Source organism: Athene cunicularia (assembly GCF_003259725.1).
Source record: "Athene cunicularia isolate RWA chromosome 5 unlocalized genomic scaffold, athCun1 chr5_part1, whole genome shotgun sequence".
Lineage (NCBI taxonomy): Eukaryota > Metazoa > Chordata > Aves > Strigiformes > Strigidae > Athene > Athene cunicularia.
In genome coordinates, this window is record NW_020799101.1 from 34913019 (window position 1) to 34923817 (window position 10799).

The 10799-nt window shown below is 35.0% G+C and overlaps 1 protein-coding gene across 1 annotated transcript; it reads right to left on the reverse strand.

Moving 5' to 3' along the window:
• Positions 1–359: 359 nt before the first annotated feature.
• Positions 360–8023, reverse strand: EMC7 (ER membrane protein complex subunit 7). The gene is made up of 4 exons (XM_026849549.1): positions 7869–8023; positions 5772–5910; positions 5162–5242; positions 360–3088 (listed from the first exon to the last, which is right to left on the reverse strand). Exons 1-4 carry the CDS (start codon positions 7871–7873, stop codon positions 2936–2938), a joined length of 378 nt encoding a protein of 125 aa, XP_026705350.1. The 5' UTR covers positions 7874–8023; the 3' UTR covers positions 360–2935.
• Positions 8024–10799: the final 2776 nt, after the last annotated feature.

Consider the following 10799-nt stretch of genomic DNA (forward strand, 5'->3'; position numbering starts at 1 on the left):
TGTCATAGAGTTGCCCACTGATACAGAACATGGCTAGATGAGCTCTTAGGCTACAAAATCCTTCAGATGCAGTGAGCTGACTGTATTACTCACACTCACTGCCAGACCGAGTTCCTGCTTCTGACAGCATGCCTCTGGTGCTTTCTGCTGGCTCTGGTAGTTCTTTCTGTGAGCCGATCTCACTCTCTAACACATAACAGAAACCCAGCAAACATGGACAAATTTATCTTGTTAAGTCAATGAATGGTAAAAGCTTGAGAAGAACCAGAACTTGTAGGGAGAAGGCAGTAGGATTACCCAGTCCAAGCTGAGGGAGCCAGTCTTCCTCCTTTTGGCAATCAGCTTGTCCGTAGTCCAAGCAGATTCTGCACATCTTTAATTTCTGTTCTGAGGTGTCAGCTGCTTCAACTTACCGTCTGGCCTTATGCTCTCTCAAGTAGCCTCGCTAAAAGGCAGCTAAATTTTTTGGTAAAACCGAGATGTCAAACCTAACACAGAAGACAGACTACTAAAAATCTATAAAAGATGACATTAAAACTAAACTATAGCAAACATTTACATTCTGCATAAAGACAACCCTGCACTATACTAGTAACTGCAATAGAAAAGCTATCAAATAAATTGGTGCCATTGTAACTAGCATTACTTCAGCATCAGACCAATACACTTTATCGCAAAAGTGTCTGAAAAGGAGAGGAGTAACATATATGATCAAGGGAGTAGCATCGGGTAACAAGATTTTTGGGCTTGGAATGTTCAGGTAACAGGTTTGTGGGGGTGGAACAGAGTTTTCTGTTGAAGGCAGAGGAGTGGTATACTGCATCTGATCTTGATGACAAAGAAATTGCCTGGACCTTGATACATAATTTCTAGGAAAGAGTGTTGAATATTCCATATAGTCCTTCCAAAGTTTTATTAGGATCCTTACCATTCCTGTTAATTTTGTGTACTCTGAACTCTTAACAGAGACTTTCATCTTTCCATGGCCTGAGTTCTCCATTCTCCCTTAAAGGCAGATCAAGACCTTGAACAGACACAATGAAAGAAGGCAGAAATACTGTCCTTACCTTTGTAACAAGGAAAAATGTATAGGTATGATTAATTACCAAACAAACTGTGATTAAAACAAGTTAATTCAACTTAATTGTAATTCAAATTACTGTTAAACAAGAGTAACTTGTGGCTTGTACTTTCCAGGACAGCACAGTAACAAAACTAACTGCTCCATCTTCAAAGAACTGCTCCCTGTTTTTCCTATGAATTTTTCAGTAAGATGCTGAAAGAGGTTTTGGTTTGTTAGTTTGGGTTTTGGTTTTTTTTTTTTGGTTTTGTGTTTGTTTTTTTGGGGTTTTTTTTTTTGTTTTTTTTTTTTACAAAGGCAACATGATACTCATTTCAGTAAATCCTTCCAGAAGATATATTTTACATAATATACAAAACAAAAAGACCATTCAAGCAAAACAAAAACAAGACCAAAAATGTGCAGCTTGCTTTGCAAAGACTGAAATCTTTCACTGTCCAAAAAACATTAGTTTATTTCTTCTCCAACATCTTCAAATTTTACTTCATCCTATGAATGAGTACTTATTCTTTTGCAGCTTTTATGTTTCACAGCACACTTCTAAGTGTATTCTAAGACAATTTATAGCCTTCCTAAGTGTTTGGCAGAACAAATAAATGTATTAGAATTGATTTTGCTTCAGGTGTACTTTAGGTGAATGTTAAATACCATTTTTGAAATCAGATATACATTACCCATACTACATGGGTACTGTTACCTAAGAAGTTAGCAATTGTAAAAGTGGAAAAGAACAGCATTTATGCTAAAACCAAAAAAAGCCAAAAACCCCCCAACAAACAAGAAAAAACGATTTATGGACATTTGTTAATGGTGTTTGGTAGGAACTGTTGTCTTTTTAATTTGCAAATGTTCATGTAGTGGAAATCAATCCTTTCAACTTTTCTGTGAAGTTGCTGGGTAGCTTGAAGATATTGCAGGACACAGGCATGCTCAAAGAAAATTTTGCCAGTGACATAGCATACCTAGAGACAGTCATGTATATTTTGGAACATAATTTAAAAGATGAGTGGGATTTACCTTCCAATTGTACTTTTAGGTATTTTCTTAAATTTTTAACATTTTGTTCTGTATTTGGCCTCAAATCTTACCACTGATAAGAAGAATGCACAGTACACAGAAAACAGTAAGAACCAAGTGCTGAAGAAGTGATACATGTGATTTAGAAAGATCCAAGATAAACATTCATCATTTTATATAGATACCTTGGATTCATAATTGACAGAGCTTAAAAGACTTTCTGATGCAGGATGCTTTGCTTTCCCCCCCGCCAAAAGAGTTTTTAGCAGAAAGTAGATCAGAGTAAAACTGGGCAATAAAAATTGGGAAGTCCTTGAACTAAGGTGTCCAGACAGAAAACACTGTGAAATAAAATAATTTTATATGTAACATATATGACAGGCTGATACAGCAACTTTCTTATTCGGTAAACCCATGACTCAATTTTGAAAGAATCTGTTCATTTCAGAACTCAACAGCAAGTATAAAACATTAAAGCCATCTTAAGACTGAATTCCACTTCTATTATCTTTGTTTTATACACTGTCTTATGATTAAGACATTCGTTACTGTCTAGCACATCATATAATTTATAATTCTCTACAGAACAATATACTTAATTCAGTATCATCAATAACTTTATACAGATACAGTATTGAAGCAGTGTCCTCTTTTACTTACTGTCAAGTACAAAACAGCTTATACAGACTAAAAAAAGCTATGCACCACAGTTGTAGCATACCATGTTTTGTGCCTGATGAAAGTTTACAGTAGTGGCTTTTTGATCTTTCAAGACAAATAAACATGACACAACATAACAAACGGTTGTGCAAACTCAGGCTTAGGAAGAAGACTTAACTACCTCCTTTTCCCAGAACTACTTTTCCCTGCTTTACTGCTGCTACTACCAGACTTGCTGGAAGATTTTGAAGAAAAAAGTCTTGTCATGAATTCAGAGACATCTGGCAGCTCATGGTTGGAATTCAGCATGTTCATTGACTGCTCCATTTCCTGCATGCAAAGATTAGATAACCTTAATAGCTAGTAACAATTCTGGCTGTCTTTAAGGCATCAGTTGAAAGACTGTATCAGGAAGATGTAAAATTTTCCCAAATACGCTTTTGCTATTTATAATCCTCCAGGGTATGTATTGCTACATATTTTTATGCAACCACAGCCAAATACCCAGCTACACACAGAAACATAAACACCCAAAACTAAAAGCACTGGTATATGGAAAAAGGTAACCATGTCTTAAGCAGTCTTACAGGGCAACTACCTGATTAAAAAAAAAATCTACAGGAAAATGCCATTACTTATTTTCAGCATTATTTTCCTCCACTTTAAAACTTAAGCTTTTGTTTAATTTGCAGATCTGTGTTCTCATAGATTCCACATACTTCTGTGTTTTCAAATTAGTGTTATTTACGCTAAATCTAACAACTTTTTGAGGCTGTTTGAAGGGATTAGATATTTTCACTGCCCTACTTTGTAACATCAAGCTATTAGTGTACAGTAGCTAAGTTTTCTTTGTTTCATGAAAGGAAGGATTCTGATATGGGACCATCTATCCAGCTAAGCTTAATGTAACTTTACAGCTTAGCACAGTGGCTCTGTGAGATGAATTAGTACAGTTTAAAACAAGCAAACCAAATCTTAAGTACTTTTAAGCGCATCCAACAGCTGAACTGTATATCCACAATGTGATGCTTACAGTAATTATCAATTTAATGCAGGATTACCACCTTGCTCTTCTAGCTAACGTTCAGAATGATACAGCTTTAACTGTTTTCAATGTATAAACCAGGCAAAAGCTGTTAGGGTAGCATTTGTTACTATTGCATCTATACTACATCTCTACTTAATGCCTCTGCAACAAGCACAGTTACTAAATCATTAAGTTTTTATATAAACTAGTGCTGATTCCATACAGAAAAAGCAAGTTAACTTGAAAAATGTAATACAAGCTCCATACCTTCCACAAGCAAACTGAAGCAGGATATACACTAAGAATTTAATACATGGTCATCTAGAGAATGCCATTACAATTGAGTTCTTAAAAATACCTTCTCCTATTCTTTAAAGATAATTTAAATTGCAAGCAAGATTCCTTCAACTTAAAATTTGTGCTAATAAGAACTAAATCATCAGAACTACTGATGGCTTACCATCAGAACAGTCTGTCTGTAAATAGCATCAGATAAGTGAAAAGAAGTAAGGAATAAGTGATTTTTTAAAAATTCAACTTCTGAAGTTCAGCTTGGTTTGAAAAACATGCCACGGATATCTAGCGTTATCTTTATATCTGTATTTTAATCCAAATTAAAGCCAAGACAGTATTACATAGCTGATACTCTTTCCATAGGTATTAGTTAAAGAAGACTCAGACACCTATAAAGTACTACTAAAGACAGTGGTCATTTAGAGGAAAGGGAGTTTAAATTAACCAAACCCTCAAAAAGAAGCCACCCAAGACAGACGAATACTTCTAAAAATAAGAAAAGATTTAGCAAACACCTTGAATCTCCATTTTGTCCTAGCCTTCTGCTATTCGGCATTTGGCATGATGAAAGGACAATAAATCAGGTAATTTAATGACTACATTAAGATCCCATTATCATATACACTATTGTGACATCTGGATTTAACAATCTTGTAAACTATGTGGCTTAGATTGATGCATAAGAGAACCCCTTATCATACTCTTCTCAACACACTTGACACTTACTAAACGATGCCTAAAAATGAAGTGCTAGATTTAAACATAGTGCAGAAATACACTAGAAATTTAAAGAAAAAATAGCCCTTGAGGAATTATTTTTGTTGCTCTAAAGAAACTCTGGAAAACACTACTCGTACTCTAACACTTTCAAAACTGTGCCATCAAACAACTGAATTCTGTGTTGTGCTGTTTAAGAGTAAATTCAAGAGTCTGAAATGTTAGAATTCATTGTTAGAACAGCAACACTGTACTAACTGGATACGTGATGCCCATTAAGACTTCTTTAAAAGTTTATTACTTTTCTGTACCTTAAAATCTCATTATCTTTGCTCTCTATGTCTACACCAATTCAGTGTACTTACCCGTCTCATATCAGGGTCACTGGTGTTGACAACTTTAGGCAAAAGCACAAATATCAGTAATGGAAGAACCATCATCATCACCTACACAGGAAACAACAAGTATTTCTTCAGCTTATTTTGTTGCTCCGGACATACTTTAACAAACTGACATAAATCTTTTAAAACATCCAAATTCTAAATCTACTGTGTTCTGACTCAGTAACTCAGTAACAGTAATCCACTTGTCAGGAAAGAAACCTGATAAGGAAGCATTAAGTTTTAAATAACAGATTTCAAAGTTGGACAATTAAAATAAATGCTTGTTATCTCTTTCAACTGTTATAACTACAGTCTTGATACATGTTGATCTCCACATGACTAGAACATCATGCTGTCAAAGGAACCAGACTATAGGCTGTATTTTCAGAGAACATACATTAAAAGAGTGGGTATACAGGGGAGGAGAGGTTATAGAAAAAACCTGCTATTTGTAAACATGTAAAAAAAAAAAAGCAGTCCTCTCATAAGAGCAGCTCATCTTTTCTCAGTTATTTTATTCTCAGTATTCTGAAGAATAGCTATATTTGGATCCTTAGCATACTTTTAACCTTTGTGTGTCACTGGTACGTACCATAGGGTTCATGAGGAAATCTGTCCATCCCCAAGATTCTCTCTTTATAAAGTACGAAGGAGGTCCAGAAGATTTCATCTGGAGTGGGTATGGCAGCCTGACAACTTCAGAGGTTTTGATGTAATTCACGTATCTTGCTCTAATGAGCAAAATGTAAATAAAATATAGATAAAATCTTTAACAAAAAATAGATTATTTAATAATATTCCAAAGTTTTCCTAATGGGCTATAAACATAACTACTTGCTAGGCAGTGATAGCTAGGCTTCACTTTTCAGAAATTAATTTTTCTCAGCATATTTTATGCAATCAAATGGTACTTTAACCTTTTTTCCAGGCTAGTTATTAAGCAGGCTGAAAATCCTGTTATAGAAACAGACTCGTAGATCAGAAACATCAGAACTATTCCTTCAAGTGTTACTTCTGCAAAGTATTTTTTCTCATCTTCATAAGGAGCAAGAAAAGCTACAATGTTTAAAGAGAATGTACAGCTTTGAACAGTATAGTGTAGCTTAAACAGAGTTTGCTCAGAGCAGTAATTATTTTTGTATTAATACTACCTTCACTCTAAGTGCATTACTTTGCATTTATCAATACTACATCTCAGTCTTTATTACTTTAAAACATCTTTCGAAAGCTCTTCCTTAGTATTCTTCACTTAGGCTTAGCATTTAGATAGTCACTTGATACTATCATCAAACTTTGTCACTCTTCACCCATTTTTCCTGATTTATGACTATTTAGCCATGTTGTGCAACTCCAGGGATGCCTTCTGCCCATTACAAGAGAAATCACTCATTCCTTCTTAATTTTTCACCAAACATTCATCCACAGAATGTCTTTCCTTCCTTTAGGACTACATATTTTCTTCAAAAGCTTTTGAGATTTTCAAGTAGATATTATCAAACATATCCATTATCAACAAGCTGTTTCCTCTAAGAATTCCAGTATTTTTTTGAAGGCAGAACTTCCCTTTGAAAAGACCAGTTGACATTTTCCCCATGTATCACATTTCTTCATACATCTCCCAGCTGTATTCTTTGTTATAGTTCCTACTTGTTTGACTGGTAGAGATGTCAAATCTGTTACCTCTAGCCCACAAATACAAAAGAGTGCTGAGAGGTTATACACACTATTGTGTTTATTTCATGAAGTTCCTTCCATTTTTATTACATATTAGTTGTTGCCAGTGAGATACTGCCTAATAAAGCATAAAAATAAAAATTTCATAAAGTATGGGAAAAAAAATCTAAACACAAATTGTGCTATTATTATTATAAACAGACTGCACTCATTTTAGTTTGAGATTTCAATTTTTAACGTCCCCTAAAAATACTGCTGTAGTATTTATCTTGGTGTTTATACTTCTAAAATGTAACAGCATATTTTACAAGATACTGTAAAAGACGAAGTTTAAATTAAAATACTCTGTGTGTGCCTGTATGAAGAAAAATTAAGTACAAAGGTGTTAATTTAAACAAAAATCACCTTATTAGGTAGGATAGCCATTTCTCTGCATTACTTACTGAGAATCATGCAGTTACATAGAGTTATATCCCTAACAATGCGTATCTGGCTGTAACATAAAAAAAAGCTAATAATGCTACAGAAATACTGCAGGCTGGCAACTACCAGCATTTACCAGTAACTATAAGGAGTATCTTAGGGAGGAGGTATCACAGAAATATTTTAGAATTTAGAATTAGAATTAATTAGAATTTCATTGTGCCAAGTCTTGACAGAACATTTACCAAAAAAAGAAAGGAAAAGAGAAGAATTTAAAATAAAGGTATTGGCAAAAGATAAAGCAGTTAAGTGACATGTGTAGATTTTACTTCAGGATAGCTGCATAAAAAAATAACAGTAAACAAACAGGACTCTTCTTATCCATTTCCTCTTATTTAAGGCCATAAATAAGAAAGGAAGAAATCAGACTTTGGATTTTAAGAAATATGCTCCTAGAAATTATGTTAAAATAAGTTGAAACATATGGTCTGAAATGGAATATCAGATCTACAGCGCTGCTACGTTAGCTCCTATACTGTGCTGTCAGGCATACTTAATAGATCAATAGAGAAGTAAATCAGGAAAAACTCACCTCATTTTGCCTTTTGAAGTTATGTCAACTCGCACGGGCTCAAATTTATGAGCAGGTGATACAACTTCCACTACGTAAGATCCTGAAGGTACATCATGAACCACAAAACTTCCATCTGTCCTGAAAAAAGAGTAAGTTCCACTACATTTCAATATGCTCCAGCAGACTAGAGAGGTTTGGTTTTTTTTTTAAAGAAAAAGTAATATTATAATTTTATATTGTAAATTTTAATATCAACAATGACCAAAAGGAAAATTTAAATCGCTCAGCACTCATAATATCAAGCAGCAGCAGATTTCCTCATGCCCTAGAGCTATCGTCTTGTTGGAGGAGTAGTTTAACAACCTAAGCAAGATCTGAAATGGTGAAGATTTCATGCATTCAAATGATGGCAGAAACGGCTTACGCCTTCCTTTCTGCTGAAACACATACAATGAAGTTTACTTTGCTTCAGTACTTTTGCTGGAAGCAAAAAAACCCCAAAATTGACATCCTACATAGTGTGGGTAGGTATTAGAGACGACTTGCAATGCACAAAAATTGTGGTTTGTGCTTTTATTGCAACATAAGAGGTTTTTACTTTTAATTGCTCCTTTTAGGACTAGCCCACGCTGGAAAGCTCTATCACAACAGTAAGGAAACTAAGAGCTCTGAACATACACACAGAAGGGGTTTTCAGACAGACTGCATTTATTTTAAAACATGAAACTTCAATATTCAGTGAAAATTTTAGTAAAAAAAAAGCTTCAGGACCAGTTGCCATTAAAGTACTGAAGTTTGCAGTTTTCCTCCTACATGGTCCCAGAAGTTTCCAGGAAGAAAAACTTAGTGTTCTCTACACTTTTAAAATTAATATAAAAGATCTCTCCTAAAAATAAGACTCAAAGACAAAAAAAAAGGGTAAACCCCCCCCCAACTGATACTTCAGATACTCGCATCAGGAAAACAAAATAATGAACCCTCTTAAAAGTGCAAAAAGAATTTTATCTTTATGTCTTTCATACAAGTTCTCTCTCTCAAAGACATACATCACTTAAGGACCTTCCCACCTTGAAGATAAAAGCATACAAACGGTACTGTGTAGGTACTGTTTGTATGCTTCTATACTTTACGTGATGATTTGAACCCCTAAGAATGCTTACACTAAGGATGTTTCCCGAGAAATTTCCTTTTAATTTTTCATTCTTTACAGTATTACTTTGATAAAATTCAGTTATTGTTTTTTCCTAAAGATTTATTTATATGACAAAGCAAATTCTCACTTCATATGCTGGTATCCAATACTGACTTTTTAGAAGTAAAAAGTTTCATTTTTATTACAGTGAGGAAGCTAGTCAGATTTATGAAAAAGCTTGCACTAGAGAATGACCCTTGAAACAGCCAAAAAGCAACTTTGCTATGTCAAAGAATTATTTTCCTCTTTTTGATAACTGGAATGATATCCATCCATGTAATACATAATCAAAACCTGCCTGAGATGGTGACAAAAGACAGTGACAAATTTATCTTCTGATATACCAAATACATTTAAATCTGTCACTGAAAGTAACCAATCTTTCTACTGAGCTTGAAATAACACTGTTAAGACAACTTTTCTTTCTTCTAACAGTTATTACTAAAAGTATACTGTCATCCAATACTGTCCCCATTAGGAGTGACAAAAAATAATCCCAACATTAAAACATTTTTGCTAAAATGTACCATGCTTATAGTAGCACATCTACAAATACGTTTATCAAACCGAATAATTTACATAGTATTAATTGCTTGACTGTAAATTATGTAAATATAATTTGATGACTATAAACATATGTGTCAAATTAATGTAACTAATAAAGCCTGGTATCTAGGTTATACTGTCACAAGTATGCCATGCTCTTAGCTAAAACTATTTCCTCATACTTCACAGACAACTTGAGTTCCAAGCAAGGATTAGAAAATCTACTAACTCCATGGTATTTATTAAATCAGCCCCTAAATATGTCAGGCTCCCACGACTTGGTTGTACTGGCTTATCAGGTGCTACACTGAGAAAATTCTCTAAGTTTTGGAGAGGAAAATCTGTTGCATTAATCTATCAACAGTTCCCAGAGACAAAGATGAGTTCAACTTTTACTGCAGAGGGAATAATTAAAAATTATTGCTATTTATGGTATTGTTCTTAATTCCATATGAACTTTCTCACTTTAATGCATAATTTAAAAAGAAGTGTATTACACTATTAAAAATAATAAAAAGGACTTCAGAATTACCTTCTACACTTGAAATTATGAAATTAGTTCAATTCGTAACGCTGAGGACATTTCCCACGTCCTAAAACCTCTAGGTCCCTTGCTGATCTGAACATACCCATTACCACCTGAGCCTGAATAAGCTAACGTGAATTTTTAACTGCTTCCAAATGCACTTGTATGATCTTTCGTGAAACAATAATGCCATATCCCTTGAAATGGCTTTCACTGTACACTGAAAAACTTTTGCACGGGTACCGTATTAGAGAACTACAACTGCAACGTTCTGCCACAAACACTTTTCCAGAATGAGCAAATGCTTAGCGAAGGAGAGGATCTCAAAAAAGTGACAGAATTTACACCCATCAAATCTGAGAACAAGCACTACTCTGGAGTTTAATGCAAACATGCTTGTTTTGGGATTTTCTTAATTAAAACTCAGTTCCAATTCGCTGATTGCTGAAAAGCCAGTAGCCTTATTGTCACCAACGTGGTTACGCCTGCAGGAGGCCGCGAGCACCACTACCGACGGTGCTACCGGTTCCCACCGCAGGCGTGGCCATTTCTAAAGCCTGACGAGCCGTTTCTGTGCTTTCTGGCAAAGCCAAAGTCGGCCGCGGGACCCTCGTCTCGGCCGCCGTGCGCTGCTCAGCGGGACGAGGCCGCTAACGGGCGGGGAGCTGCTGCACCCAGCCACAGC